The sequence below is a fragment of the Anguilla anguilla genome, chromosome 6 (assembly GCF_013347855.1).
Source record: "Anguilla anguilla isolate fAngAng1 chromosome 6, fAngAng1.pri, whole genome shotgun sequence".
Taxonomy (NCBI): Eukaryota; Metazoa; Chordata; class Actinopteri; order Anguilliformes; family Anguillidae; genus Anguilla; species Anguilla anguilla.
The window spans coordinates 59,665,843-59,681,311 of NC_049206.1; the positions used below are offsets into that span (position 1 = coordinate 59,665,843).

Here is a 15,469-nt window from a genome sequence, read left to right on the forward strand (position 1 = left end):
AAGATAATGCATACAAATAAGAACATCCTGAAACTATGCTGAACGAAAATGATACACACGGTCTGTGTGTGTGTGTGTGTGTGTGTGTGTGCTCGCGCGTTCATTTTGTGCTGTTGTTCGCATGTTTGGTTCCACGATTGATTTCTGTTTCATGTGTCACAGAGCACTGCCTGCAGAAAGGATATGACATCAGGAGTGAAAATGGGAGGGACATGGAGTTGGGGGGAGGGGGGCAGGCAGTAACATGCGCAACTTAACCGCTGTTCACTAATGAATGAGTCTGTTGGAGCAGCTGACATTCAGCTGCAGGTGAATTCTGTCCGTTTGTCTGCATGCGTGAGGGCGTGAGGGCGTGACTGACATCTGATCACCAACGGTGGACCCAAGGGTCAGTGGGATTTCTTTATTTTTGTTCACTCTTTCCTGTTTTCACCAGTGCATGATGGGACATGATGTCACTTCCTGTAAGCGCGCACACTGCTTTGGCTATATCTACTGTGCCTGCTCTTCCTGTTATAACTCAGCTGCTGTGAGGGTGCAGATACAGCGTTCAGGGTTGGGAGGGGTTAACCCTCTTCATTACACGGAAGCGTTAGATACTCCATACGGTTCTAAACGAGATGTAGAGACGCGGTTGTGCTCAGCGCTGCTCAACAATATCGCCATTCTGCTGGCTGGAGTCTGTTGGTTTCGGTTTTAAATGATATGACAAAAAAAGTAAAATAAACAGTTTATAGGTGGTGTAGTGTTGTTGCGGTTTGGGTTTTGGGTAACACAATGCCTTGTGTAGGCTTATGAACACCTAATATAGCGTAAGAATGAATGTGGAGGCGGAGTGGGAGATTACATTTTCAGCCCTTTTCTGGCATCAATAAAAAATTACATTTGTATGGAAATATTGCCTGTATGGATGGGTAACCGATCCACACATATGGAGATATGCCATTTGTTCTGGCAGTGAAAAGGTTGCCCGCTTTGTATTGCCTCTTGCCCTGTGGGCTGATAACCATGCGGTCTGTATAAAATCACCGGAGCTAAAAAAACAACATAAAACCTTGATCTCCTCGGCCCAGTATGGCATTTAGGTGCAGTCATTTACCAGCAGCCTCCAGCAACTGCAATATGACCTTTACATTTAGATGGTTTATTTTAAAAAACCAACAGAACTTTGCAGGTTATGGCAGATTATAGGAGTAGCACACGCACACACACACACACCCAACAGTCCCCCACCTCAAAGGTTTTAGGCCATGGTTTCTCCGGGAGCAAATTAACCCATAAATATAATTCTCTTGTAATAACATTGTAGGATTATTAAGAGAAAAAAAAGGTGGGCACGATGGAGAGGTTGTTTGCAAATTCAGGACGGGGCAAGGAAGACCACGCAAGTTGTAGTATCGAACTCAAAACCCATAAAATGTAGCCGTTTGGTTTCCGTTGGAATTTAAAGTGTCTCCAGCAGAGTGCGCCACATCTCTTTCGAGCGCGCGAGAATGCAACTGAACGGCTTCTCGGTTTCTTGCCTTCCATCCAAAAGAAAAAAAGCACCGCCTGACTTATTGCAATATCTTTCTTTGGTAAAACCGGATAATTACTCGATAGACGAGTTATGTCTACACTGATTTATTGATACATTTTAATTGCCGTATTGTATTTCGGATTGATTGAACTGTGCCTCAGAAAGAATGTTCTCCCCCTACTGGCCGTTTCGTTTAGGCCTACTCTGTTGAATTCTGTTCCACGTGTACAGGCCAGCGCTTGTGAAGGGAAGTCTGGTCCCTCTTTTGCAGACCGAACTACTAGTTACTCCGGGAGAACGGAGACAACTGGTCGTTAGGTGAACTACGATCTGACCCCACACCTACTAGTCTATTTCAATCACTAGTAACAATGTTGGACCTCCTGGCTCTCTTCATTTGAAAAATTCGTTGACGAAAAGTTAACGAAAATTTGCAAATTGGAAATCGGTTTTACACTATATTGGAAGCCACAATTATTTGCATTAACATGCGAATTTATCAAATGAAATGGGAGTTGGGTTAATGCCTATTTCGAAGCCGTCTGCTGGTCGCTGAGCGGAATGCGTGACGGTGGACAACTTGTGTTCCTGACGATAACTATTTCTTGTCAGTATTCATAGGAGCGCTCAAGAATAAGCTACAACTGCCGTCTAGGTCGGGTAGACATTCGTTTTTCGCCTGTACAGACAAACACTCCTCATATTCACAAAACGCCAGTTAACCGCAAAGTAGCCAGCACGCCCAATACTTGGAAACTATGGTAGGCTACGGCTTTAAACCACAATGATAATTACTGAATTCTTTTTATGCAACGGCATTTCTGTCATTCGTTGTAGCGGCGTATACCGTAACCTGTTGCGAAAGTGAACGCCCACGCTTCGACACCACAGTTAGTCATGTGAAATATTTCCGGGCGAAAAAACATCACCCTGTTTAGTTGGTGTTGACAGCCAATCAGAAACACGGTCATGCAATTTAACTGTGAAGGGCAAAAGCGCATCATATTGTCCCTGGGAAGTCCCATGGCCTTCTCGCCTCTAATTGGCTGTCATATGAACACCCGAAGAACAGGGGTAGTGCACTAAATAACCCACCACCCACAAGGTTCGTTATTTGCACACAGACAGACACTCAAACCACGTGCCCACGTTGTGAGCTCGGCATAGCCTACGCCAACCCACGGAATTGTGTAAGATATACATGGGTTCAACCTCACCATCTCCCTAGGTTCTCCTTCCTAAAAAATGTGTCCTGTCGGACTCCCAAGGGTCTTCTAAAAAAGATCAACCCGTAGAATTAATGTTTAGATTAAGTGTGGTCACGTGACGAGCGAAAAAAACAAACGTCGCCTCCCGAACACTAGTTCGTTTCAGATCACGGAGCGAAATAGGGTGGCAAAGCATCCTCTTACAGGAAAAGGCAACCATTTTTCTGCTCCCGTGTCTCAATTTTCATTCATTTATTTATTTATTTATTTATTTATTTAATTTTTTTGGCGCAGTTTGACCAGAATGTGCTTCACAGCAAAACCTGCCAGCGAGATTACAGTCATGCAGGCAAAGGAGTCTGCTTGCCAAAATTCGCAGGGTAAATGACATTCGTAAATCACGAGGTATGAAAAGCACACCGCTCTGAAGCAAGTGGGGCTATAAGCTGATGCTAACATTAACGCGCTCTGCTCGCGCCCGGTCTGCGCTGTCTTTTAGTTTCCATGATGCCGCAGACCACGAGCTTCATTCCGTTCGTTGTGTACAGTCGCGCGCGGGTGTCTGGGTGCATTTTGTTGGCTACATACAGGTGACATTGCTGTGTAGGGTGAAGCTCAACCACCAACCAACATAATTGGCCAATAGGAAAATAATGTAAGTGATTTACACCCTGGACATGCCTGTTCCATGGTAAAATAATATGAAATAAGTTATATTAAACTACCAAGTATCTCCATGTCTAGTTAAGGACGACACATTTTGGTACTTTCTGTGTTAAAAAGTCGCCCTTTCTAACACATAAATTGTATACACGTAACACTGAAGTAGTAACTTTAACACAAAATGTGTTAGAAGTGACAGAAGTAGTAAAACAAAACGTGTGTTTAATATAAACACATCCTTTCTGAGAGTGAAGGATTAAGGACACAAGTAGTTTGGGTAACCATAAAAAAAATCTATTTAAATTAAATTTCATTTAATTTCCTTAATAAAAGTAAATAAAATAATATGTGATAAAAGAACACTATGAAGATGGCCTTTGACCCTGCATTCCTGGGGAAAAGAAAGGAGCTGTCGCCATAGCAACAGGTGAATGGGGGTGCATGAAAGTGGCGCTGGTGTATTTTGAGAACCCCCCTCATCACCGAGCTTTCTGCTGCTGATTACAGAGCCCTGTCTGTGAACCCACACACACACACTAAAGTTCTATGAATACTATCTCCAGAGATTATAAAAAGCAGGAAATATCGTGTTCAGGGATTGCAGCTCTCTCATTGGCTGTTGGGAGAGTGTGTGGCTATGAGGTGGGGTTGGTAGGGGGGGAGGTGTGGCTGCAGGAAAGCAGTTTCATAACAAAATAGAAAGTACTGTAGACCAATGAGCCCTCCACACCCCCACCTCTACCCCTCCAATGAGCTTTCACTGCTAAATCAACAAAGCCTGCATGTTTCTCAGTACCCTGCTGGAGTGTCCTTCCCAGAATTGAAAGCCCCCCAAACATTACCAGCACCCATACTAATAACCTCCAGCAATAACCTCCTGTACTTCAGCTGAAACACATACTAATAACCTCCAGTAATAACCTCCAGTACTTCAGCTGAAACACATACTAATAACCTCCAGCAATAACCTCCAGTACTTCAGCTGAAACACATACTAATAACCTCCACCAATAACCTCCGTTACTTCAGCTGAATCATATTTTAATACATCCCTACTTCGGCTGAAACACATGCTAATAACTTCCCGCAATAACCTCCAGTACTTCAGCTGAAACACATACTAATAACCTCCAGCAATAACCTCCGTTACTTCAGCTGAATCATATTTTAATACATCCCTACTTCAGCTGAAACACATACTAATAACCTCCAGTACTTCAGCTGAAACACATACTAATAACCTCCAGCAATAACCTCCGTTATTAATAACTTCCCGCAATAACCTCCAGTCTTTCAGCTGAAACACATGCTAATAACTTCCCGCAATAACTTCCGTTATTAATAACTTCCAGAAATAACCTCCCTTACTTCAGCTGAATCATATTTTAATACATCCCTACTTCAGCTGAAACACATCTGATCATTACAAGGCTGCCCAACCCCATTCCCTGGAGGTTTTCATTTCAACCCTGAATTGACACACCCGATTCTGCTGATTAGCAGCTCAGCTGAATGAGCTGTGCTTTTGTTAGGTTTGGAATGAAAACGTACAGGACGGTAGATCTCTAGCTGTTGAATGAGGTGTGCTTTTGTTAGGTTTGGAATGAAAACGTACAGGACGGTAGATCTCTAGCTGTTGAATGAGGTGTGCTTTTGTTAGGTTTGGAATGAAAACGTACAGGACGGTAGCTCTCCCACAACAGGGTTGGGCTGCCCTAAGATAATAAAATAACAATCACACCTTCATTTATACGTCTTCTTATAATGCCAAACTCTTTTGCCGATTCTGAATATGCTGACGCAGCATATTCTGTGCAAGTTTAAATATCTGTAGGGAGAGGCGATTCCCTGTAATGTATTCAAGCAAGAACATAGCTACTGTCAGAACACTGCTCTGAACACTGCACTGAACCTGTACTGAACACACTTTCAGAACACTCCACTGAACCTGTACTGAACCTGTACTGATCACTGTCAGAACACTCCACTGAACACTCCACTGAACCTGTACTGAACACTGTCAGAACACTGTCAGAACACTGCACTGAGCACTCCACTGAACCCGTACTGAACACTGTCTGAACACTACACTGAACACTCCACTGAACCTGTACTGAACACTGTCAGAACACTACACTGAACACTCCACTGAACCTGTACTGAACACTGTCTGAACACTACACTGAACACTCCACTGAACCTGTACTGAACACTGTCAGAACACTGCACTGAACACTCCACTGAACACTGCACTGAGCACTGTCTGAACACTGCACTGAACACTCCACTGAACCTGTACTGAACACTGTCAGAACACTGCACTGAACCTGTACTGAACACTGTCAGAACACTGCACTGAACCTGTACTGAACACTGTCAGAACACTGCACTGAACACTGCACTGAACACTGCACTGAACCTGTACTGAACACTGTCTGAACACTGCACTGAACACTCCACTGAACCTGTACTGAACACTGTCAGAACACTGCACTGAACACTCCACTGAACACTGCACTGAGCACTGCTGGGACACAGGAGTAATTTGCCCTCACTGTCACCTGTGATCCACCTTTTCTGAAGCTCAGGTGGATCTATGGATCAGCAAAAAACGAGCGAACCAGGCAAACCAGGCAAACCAGGCAAACGCTTGCCCCAATGCGCACAGCTGAGAGGTGTGACTATCACTCTGTGTGGGTGAGGTCACCGATCATAATTACCTCACAGATTCAATATAGAAATGGATGGTGTGCACACATGAAATGGCTTTGGCCCGGGTGTGTTTTATGCGTTATGCGTGTTTTAAATGTCTCTTTCGCTGAGCCTCTCCTTTGTCACCTGTTTACACATGCCACTTGAAATTGTAGCTGTGCACTGCGAGCCCTTGGGAAATGTAAAATGGGATCACAGATGGTTTTTTGATTAGTGTATTCTGATATTGCACCAGCCCGTGATACCACCCCCACCCCCCACCCCCACCACCTCCACCCCCATCGCAGGAAGAAGTCTCTCGATGGCGTATGGGACAAAACCGTCGGAGGAGCGAGACTCAAAAGAGCGAGCCAATCTTCCTCTGGGAGGTCAGGGCATGGGTTCATGGAAACCAGACCAGACAAATTCCTCGTATGTGCAAATGTACTTGGCAATAAAATACGATTCTGATTCTGATTCTGATTCTGATTCTGACATGGTCAGGTCAATGTTCAGTTTGTCTGATAATTTCAGAACAGGTTGTATGAAGCATCCAAATCTTTGAATGTTTAAAAAATTACTATTTGTTAAAGTAAGGAGTGTTGCATGGTGACTATCAGAGTTACAAAAGATATATTTATCTTGATTGAATATTACATTTTTGGCCATGTTGTAGGCAGTTATGTGCGTGTTCTATGTCGTCCAGTTCCTTTAGTAACATTCCCTGGGCGCATTTTAAAATGTATTGACAAGCAGAGATTAATTTGACTGCTTCACTGAGCTGTGGGATTGGGTATCACCTGAGCACCCATATGTGTGCAGATAATATTTCAAACCATAGCACATGCAGTGCAAAAAAATCATTGGTCCAAGTACCACACCTTGAGGGACTCCACACTCCAGTCTAGCTCAGGTGAAATCATGAGGTGAGCCCACAGGGACATAAGGTACACTACATGGCCAAAAGTATGTGGACACCTGACATCTAATGTCTTATTCAAAATTATGGGCATTAATATGTGGTTAGTCCATCCTTTGCTGCTATAACAACCTCCACTCTTCTGGGAAGGCTTTATACTGGATGTTGAAGCATTGTTACAGGGATTTGCTTCCATTCAGCCAGAAGAGCATTAGTGAGGCTAAACAGACACCGTTGACAAAGCACAAAATTAAAACAATCGGTAGATGAGGCTTTAGTCAAAACATATGAGCAACTCAGTGGGCACTGGTAATGAATCCACAGCTGAAGATAAACCCGCAGGCCTCATCTGACAGAGTATTAGACTGGTAAAGCTTTAGGTGGCATTCAGAGTGGCCACTAAAAATCCACATCACCAATGCTTTCATGACCTGAAAGTGTTATTTTCTGAGTAAGACACAGCGAACCTTTAAGTAAAACTGAATTCAGCTGCGATTTTGGTCAAGGGCCCTTTAAGGAGCCCTCGCCCCAGCTGTTTCACAATAGTGGATATTCCACACCTACAGTGCAGTGAATCATCGCTTTCAGACTGGGGCGTGAAAGAGGCCCCCCCTTCGCCTGCGTCCGAACACAGTAAAGTAGGTTTTAAAAATAAACAAATAAAATAAATAAACCCGAAGAAATACTCAAAGGCATTTGCAAAATAAAAGATTTTTTTTTTTTAATGAAAAAGGAGTTTTACAGATCAACACCTGAAGAGGCAAACAGATTTAAACAATTCAATCTGCTGCCAAAACAGGTAATTAGAAAAAAAGAAGTACACTAAAAGGACAAGTACATTCAACTCATCTTTAAGCTGACAGAACAGGTTCCTTGGAAAAGCCCTTTGTAGTTGCAGAGAGACAGAATGGTGTGGGATGCTATGGCTGCCTTTATGACATCACAGTAGCATGCAGCATCGCCACGTCTCCCATTGGAGGAGACCAAAACTGGGAATTAAGCGTTCCAGGAGGAGGAGTTTGCAGGTAATGATTTCACAGAACAACAGAAGGCATTGTAATTTGTCATGAAACACTGCAGGTGTGATTTTGCTTTTTAAAAACTCACTGCAGGTATAATAAATAGTAAGTAAGAAAAATACAGAGTCCAAAAGTATAAATTAAACTAACATTGTAACATGGAGCTCAACTTCTACCATCTACAGATGAGCGAGAGATTCTCCTGGCATTTTGATAATGGGACGGAAAGGACCCAGACCGCCGTGCTTTTTCTTTGGATGTGGAACCGACAGGCAAAGTGAGGACAGCTCTCTCAGACACTGCAGGCATTAAGAACAGAAATATTTCCCTCAGAATAATAAGGTCGGTCTTTAGCAGGGTGCTCTTTCCACCAGCCACAAGGTACTCTAGACAGAGTGATGGTGGAACCCAGCGTGGACAGAACCCAGCGTGGACGGAACCCAGCGTGGACGGAACCCAGCGTGGACGGAACCCAGCGTGGATGGAACCCAGTGTGGGTAGAACCCAGTGTGGACAGAACCCAGGGTGGATGGAACCCAGTGTGGACGGAACCCAGCGTGGATGGAACCCAGTGTGGACAGAACCCAGGGTGGACGGAACCCAGCGTGGACGGAACCCAGCATGGACGGAACCCAGGCCCAGCCACGCTTCCAGGTTCAGCCCACAGTTCACAGACATGCAAAGGCTTTCAATCTGAGGAGTTACAAGTTTCTTAAAAGTTTTGCACAAAAACTTTAGCACAGGAGCTGAAGTTTTTGGAGGAGGCATTAGCACCCCCGCCCCCCCCACCCGCCCAACAGGCAGCACATAATATACGTGGCGGGCGCGCTAGGCTAAGGGTGCGACCCCTCTACCCCCCCCCCCCCCCCCCCCACGCACGGCGAAACGCTATGTACAGACCGCGCGGGTCCTCTCCCTAAAGGTCAAAGGTCATTCTGTACAGTATATACACTGGGCCGGGCTCCCGCCTGGCCCCGCCCCCGGGGCGAGTCTGCACGCGCTCAGCTGGCTCGGGCGACCCGCGACTCCGCGCCGATGAAGGCCAGCATCGTCTGCACCAGCTCCGGCAGGTCGTACTCGTGCTTCCAGCCCCAGTCCCGCCGCGCGTTCTCGTCGTCAAAGTTCATGGGCCAACTGTCAGCTGGGGGGGGAGGGGGAGGGAGGTAACAGAACATTAGAAACCAAGTAGATATCCGCTAACAATACACTGCAAAACAAGTACAAACCCGCTAGCATTACACTGCAGAAGTCAGAAGTGATTCTCGAATGTGGGAGGTCGGAAATGTTGGAATGCGGAAAGGCTGGAAGTGTCATTAGAATGCGGACCGCAAAGGGCGTAGTTAGAATTTGGAACGCTAGAAGCATCGTCAGAAGGAGGAATGCAAGAAGTATCATTAGAATGTGGAATGTTGGAAAGCGTGGTTAGAATGCAGAAGGCTGGAAGCGTGGTTAGAACGCAGAAGGCTGGTAGTGTGGTTAGAACGCAGAAGGCTGGTAGTGTGGTTAGAATGCAGAAGGCTGGAAGCGTGGTTAGAACGCAGAAGGCTGGTAGTGTGGTTAGAATGCAGAAGGCTGGTAGTGTGGTTAGAATGCAGAAGGCTGGAAGCGTGGTTAGAACGCAGAAGGCTGGTAGTGTGGTTAGAATGCAGAAGGCTGGTAGTGTGGTTAGAATGCAGAAGGCTGGTAGTGTGGTTAGAATGCAGAAGGCTGGTAGTGTGGTTAGAATGTAGAAGGCTGGTAGTGTGGTTAGAACGGGAGTTGATGTAAAACTCCCGCCGCGCTGAGGGAGGGGGAAGCAGGGGGGCGGAGTCTCACCGATGGCCTGGCGCACTTGGTCCACGTGGTAGGTGACCTGCAGGTCGGGCAGCTGCCGCTGCACCTCGCGGGCCAGCTCCTCGGGGGTGAAGCTCATGGCGTTGATGTTGTAGGTGCGCATGCTCAGCGTGTCGGCCGGGGCCTCCATCACCTCCAGCGTGGCGCGCAGGCAGTCCTCGATGTACATCATGGGCAGCCGCGTGTCCGGCTTCAGGTTGCACTCGAACTTGCCTGTCTTCACCGCGTCGTGGAAGATCTGCACCGCGTAGTCTGGGGAGGGGGGAGGGGGGAGGGGGGAGGCCAGACCAGCAGGCATGGTGTTAGGAGAGAGGACACGAGCGCTCGGACAGGCTGCGGGGTTTCACACAGCCCTGTGGGGTACCCTGACTGTGCCTTTTGGGGTACGGGGAGACCCCCGTACCACCGGTATTCTATACGGGCTCTGGTGAGCTGCAGACACCTGCTGGGGTTTGTTGGTTTGTTTTGATCTAAAAAATCGGCAGCCGGTTCAGAACCCTGAAACCGGGGTGGGGTGGGGGGGGGGGGGGGGGGGGCGGGGTTTCACAAAGCAGGTTCACAGAGTTCGCTGAATAACAGCGCTGAGTATCACCCGGAACTGCTCTTTTTACTCCGGTCCATGTTCCAGATTTGGGAGGGTTTCCGGGTTTTACTCAGTGCAGTTATCCAGCTAACCCTGTGATCCTGCTTCCTGAAACAGGGCTCCAGGATCAGCCGACTCCTGGTTGATTAAATTCTGCAGGTCGAGCCGACGAGCCAAGATCGCACCAGTCTCCGGTTCCTCTGCGCTGGTACACACAGACAGCTCGCACAGACTAACCAGCTGTGAACCCCCTGCCCCCACCCCCCCCCACGCCCCCTCACCCCAGCGAATCTCTCACTGCTGACCTGTCACTACGTAGCTTGGGGGGGGGGGGGGGGGGGGGGGGGGGACCAACATTAGAAATGGTTGAGGAAAAAAAAATTTCACTGCATGTGCCACCTGTTGTGGCTATAAATACGAGAGAAGGGAACAGCCCCACCCCCACGTCCCGAGACACCCCTTTCCGCCCCCCTCCCCCCCCCCCACCTCCCTCCCCAGCGCTTACCGGTCGTGCCCCCCCCAGGCTGGGAGTCGGCGGAGATGATGCCAGGGTAGCGGAGGCAACGGAAGTCCAGCCCGTACCGATGGTGGTAATACTGCCAGAGAGAAAGGGGGGGGGGGGGGGAGGGTGAGACTCTGTGTAAGATGTTTTTATGAGACCATAAGCTCGTTAAGCCCCCGTTCAGACCAAAGATCTGCGACGCCAGAAACACTCTTTGCGAACATTCTAGAAGGTGCCGTTCTGAAGGGGGAAGCTCACAGCAGCTGCAGCTCCTCTCCGCGACATTCTAAAGCGGTTTCGCCGCGCCGCATCTGAACCGGGCGCTTCCGAAATCTGATTCGCCACGCCGCCAGCGTTCGGCCGAAACAGGGGGTTCAGACGGCCAGCGAAACAAGGGGGGGGGGGGGGACTCTCACCTCGCCCATGAGCTCGGCGTGCACCTTGGACACGCCGTAGATGGTGCGGGGGCGCTGCACGCACAGGTCCGGGGTGGGGTTTCGGGGGGAGGTGGGGCCGAAGGCGCCGATGGTGCTGGGGACGAAGAGGCGGAGTCCGTGTTCCGCCGCGATGTCCAGGATGTTGTGCAACCCTGGGGGGGGGGGGGGGGGGAAGAGAGAGATGGGGGGAGGGCGAGAGAGAGGGAGAGGGAGAGAGAGGGGAGGAGGGGGAGAGAGAGAGAGAGGGGGGAGGGAGAAACACCGTCACCGCCAGGCCAAGGACACCCCTCCCCCTGGCCCTGCCCCCTCCCCCCAGACCCAGGCCCCGCCCCCTCCCCCGGCCCCCAGGGGCCAATCGGAGCCCGGCTCACCGGTGATGTTGACGGCGCGCGCCAGCGCCACGTTGGCCTCCCCCACGGCGCTCAGCAGGGCGCTGTAGTGCACCAGCCAGGTGATGCGGTTGTTCACCACGATCTCCCGCAGGTTCTTGTAGTCCAGGATGTCCGAGTAGATGAAGGGGCCTGTGGGTCGGGACGCGCGGGGAAAAAAAGCGAGAAAAAAAGAAAACAAATTATGACTCACAGCCCGCACCCCCTTCCGAGGAAACGGCAGTTAAACACAAACTTCTGCAAAACCTGCGCGTGGCGGGATTGGCTGAAGCACTTCCTTCGTGTGAACGAAAGCTTTTTTTTTTTTTTTTCTCTTTTCTTTTTTCCACGGCGTACTCACCGCTGTGGAACACGTGGCTCGGCGGTTTCCTGATGTCTGACAGAATCACGCTGTTGTTTCCAAACCTCTTCCTGTAAATGCAGGGAGGTTGTGGTTGATTGTAAATGGGGGTCAAAAAGTGCACAGTGCAATGGTGAATAACGAACTCGAGCTGCCCGAGCAGTGTGATTGCACAAAGAAACCAGAGGAAACTTGACCCTGACTGGGCGCTACAGGAGTGCACTTGTGCAACTAGGTAACTAGGAGCTGGGAACAGTCAGCACATTCATGCCTGCCAAAATATCCCTGTGAGCTGGAGAATGAATACCTTACCTCAAAAGCGTGGCCAGGCCCACCCCGAGCTGTCCCAGGCCCCCTGAGAGAGAAGGAGAGGGAGGGAGAGAGAGAGAGAGAGAGGGAGAATACTGGTGAATATGCTGTTGCTATGGAGATTTGAAGAAGGACGATATGGAGGTAACGACACATATGGTGTATGACTGTTGTTACGGTGATGATGTATGGTGTAAGACTGTTGTTACGGTGATGATGTATGGTGTAAGACTGTTGTTACGGTGATGACGTACGGTGTATGACTGCTGTTATGGCGATGATTATGGCGTGTATGACTGTTGTTACGGTGATGACGTGTATGGTGTATGACTGTTGTTACGGTGATGACGTGTATGGTGTATGGCTGTTGTTACGGTGATGACGTGTATGGTGTATGACTGTTGTTATGGTGATGACGTGTATGGTGTATGACTGTTGTTACGGTGATGACGTATAGTGTATGACTGTCGTTACGGTGTATGACTGCTGTTATGGCGATGATGTACGGTGTATGACTGTTGTTATGGCGACGATGTACGGTGTATGACGGTCGGCACGGAGATGGCGTGAGCAGTCGCCCACCTGTGATGAGCACTTTGGGGTGGTCGGTCTCGGAGAAGGACACAGAGTGGAAGCTGGCGTCGGAGGTGACCTGGCGGGGGGAGAAGCTGATGTGGCGGACGGCGACCGTGATTGGCTGGCAGCCGCAGGGCGGGGCCTGCAGGGCCTGCTGTGCCACTCTGCTCAGGGTTCTCACAACCGCCATATTAACCTGTCGGGGACACAAGGGGCGGCGCTCAAAACCCTGATGATTGCAGGTTTGAATCCCTGACTCTGACTCAGCAATTTAACCTTGCAGTGTTTAAACACTTATCTAAGAATCTGGAAGAACACCAAATTTTCCAGTAATTATTAATAAATATCTGGCCGGGTAAAACGAGCAAATATAAAAAGCTGCGATAATGAGAACAAAGATTCCATAATGGCGGTTAGTCACCCAACAGCGATAAAAACAGCAACCCTTTCAAAAGATAAGAGTATGTGACAGCAGGGTAAATACGCATAATGGCTTCTAAAAACAGAGCTACCTTTATTTACATTTTATGTTTTACGGGGATTATATTTGGTAGCAGTAGCTAAGTGTTCGTGAAATATCTATGCAACGTAAATACACACAACCTCCGCGCGATCGCCGTGTGGGGTATCGGGGGATTTAACGCGCACCAAAGATGAAAACAATGGAAACTTAACCTGTGAAAGGAGTTAAGTTACTGGCAAGTCAAATAATGCCGGAATCTTGGTGTAAAATTTCTATGAAGGCATTATTAACCACAGATCCACACGGTTATAATTTGCCCCCTTGGTCTTAACAGCAGTACGAGACAGATCGGGCTACTGCACCAAACAATGAAGCCATTTCAATGTACAGCCTACTTTCAGTGCATATATCCTTCCAGTTTAATTCAACTGTCATCTGTCAACAGTACAATATTGCCTTAGTCCTTATGCGAAAAATGAAAATCTCATTAGAAGCGAGCGAGCGAGCGAGCGAGCGACGGAGCGGCAGAGTTCATTGCGTACCAGTTTACCCCGAGGTCGGGTGAGTTGACTAAAAAGGAACGCGATGTGTAATTTGAGAGTGTATATATTCTGTCCTGCCTTCGCCCCGGTCCAATCAGCGCACGAGGTGTGGACGTGCCAAAAAACAACGACTCACACGGCCCTCGGCCAGGCCATCTGACAACCAGACCAGTACCCCCTAAATCAACTGAATGCGCCTTCAGTTCAAACATCAAAGTCTATGACTAGGCTATGAATGTCAATTCGTACTTAAAATACATACATATACATGCATACAGAAGCTTCACACCTTTCACCTTGAACGCCAAACTGTTAAAATCGTACCATCTTGATAAAAATGCAGTTTTAAGTCTAATGGCAAATTTGTCTCATTCTTGGGCTGGATATAGCTATATGCGAATTGTGTTTACGGACTAGTTGCATTTTCGTCGCGAGACATTCTGTCTGACTTCCTAGTAAATCAGATTATTAAGTCGGTAGGCCTACACATCTTTAGGTATCAATTTGGCATTCAAAACGCCATTTGCTGATTTTACCATTCCGTTGGAATGGGTAGAGGGGACATCGCCAGTGATTAGGCAAATTGGGCATTTGATGCCTTTTGGTGACGTTTCAAACGCCAATGCCGGTTACACAAAGTCGGTTGTTTTATTTCCAGCACTGGACCAATTAATGGATTCCAGTCTGCAGCGTGAATACTTTTCAGCTACACACGGGAAGGAACAACCAGCGAAACGGTCGGCAAGATACTACATCAACTAACGTTAATTTTACATCCTCTTAGCCAGCTTGGTTTATTGGTACAATGTTTGCTCATATGTCTAACGTTAATGCTAATTTAATATGTAAAGCTAAGGCTTACACCTAAAGCCAAATGCTAATCGACAACCGACGTAGCGTAGCGTCTCTATTACAACAGACACATAACATTATTTAAATTAGACAAAAATAGAGAAGAAAATTGAATTTATTCTGTTTAAGTGGCCACGAACACAAACATAACGGTAAATAACGCGTCATAGGCCTATCAGTAGCGTTCGCTAAGCCACGTCAATGCTTTCCAACGTTAGATGGACACTGACCGAGCCGATCTTATTTAATGATGCCATGGGTTGCACTAGTCTAGACTAAGTTAAATAGATGTATCTCTAATAAATAGCGTGTCGAAAATTAGTCAGAACTGCAATAGTTGATGTCAGATGGTCGATTTCCTTACCGGAATAAATAACTGGAATTTTTTTTTTTTAATGAATCAAATGTAAAGACTATGTCCCTTGGTCTTCCGCTTCAAGCAGTTGGGATGCTACTGATGTTACCGTACCTTCCAAGTCACACACGCAATACCCGCTCCTTGCTATTGCATCAGCCCGAGAACAGTTTATATATCAACAGCGTCCGCTTTCAAGGAAGCCGGTTTTCAATCTGATTGGATAAGAGCGGAGGTGCGGCCTCCGCCAGTGACTACGCCCACATGAC

General features: G+C 47.8%; 1 protein-coding gene across 2 annotated transcripts; it reads right to left on the reverse strand.

Moving 5' to 3' along the window:
* Nucleotides 1-7,699: 7,699 nt before the first annotated feature.
* tdh (L-threonine dehydrogenase) lies at nucleotides 7,700-15,370 on the reverse strand. Of its 2 annotated transcripts, none has more exons than XM_035422605.1 (9): nucleotides 15,210-15,370; nucleotides 12,995-13,184; nucleotides 12,416-12,458; nucleotides 12,104-12,174; nucleotides 11,746-11,895; nucleotides 11,354-11,526; nucleotides 10,941-11,031; nucleotides 9,835-10,104; nucleotides 7,700-9,160 (listed from the first exon to the last, which is right to left on the reverse strand). In XM_035422605.1, exons 2-9 carry the CDS (start codon nucleotides 13,176-13,178, stop codon nucleotides 9,021-9,023), a joined length of 1,122 nt encoding a protein of 373 aa, XP_035278496.1. In that variant the 5' UTR covers nucleotides 13,179-13,184; nucleotides 15,210-15,370; the 3' UTR covers nucleotides 7,700-9,020. The 2 variants fall into 2 exon arrangements, with proteins under 2 accessions (XP_035278496.1, XP_035278497.1); XM_035422606.1 differs by lacking the exon at nucleotides 15,210-15,370 and adding an exon at nucleotides 13,994-14,132.
* Between the last annotated feature and the right edge of the window lie 99 nt (nucleotides 15,371-15,469).

What these genes read in the sequence shown, in the direction of transcription:
- tdh (XM_035422605.1), bottom strand. Translation starts at nt 13,178, where the DNA reads ATGGCGGTTGTGAGAACCCTGAGCAGAGTGGCACAGCAGGCCCTGCAG. An exon ending in CCCCAAAGTGCTCATCACAG is followed by an intron (nt 12,459 to 12,994) that starts GTGGGCGACTGC and finishes CTTCTCTCTCAG; the next exon opens with GGGGCCTGGGACAGCTCGGG. An exon ending in GCCTGGGGGGGGCACGACCG is followed by an intron (nt 10,105 to 10,940) that starts GTAAGCGCTGGG and finishes CCCCCTCCCCAG; the next exon opens with ACTACGCGGTGCAGATCTTC.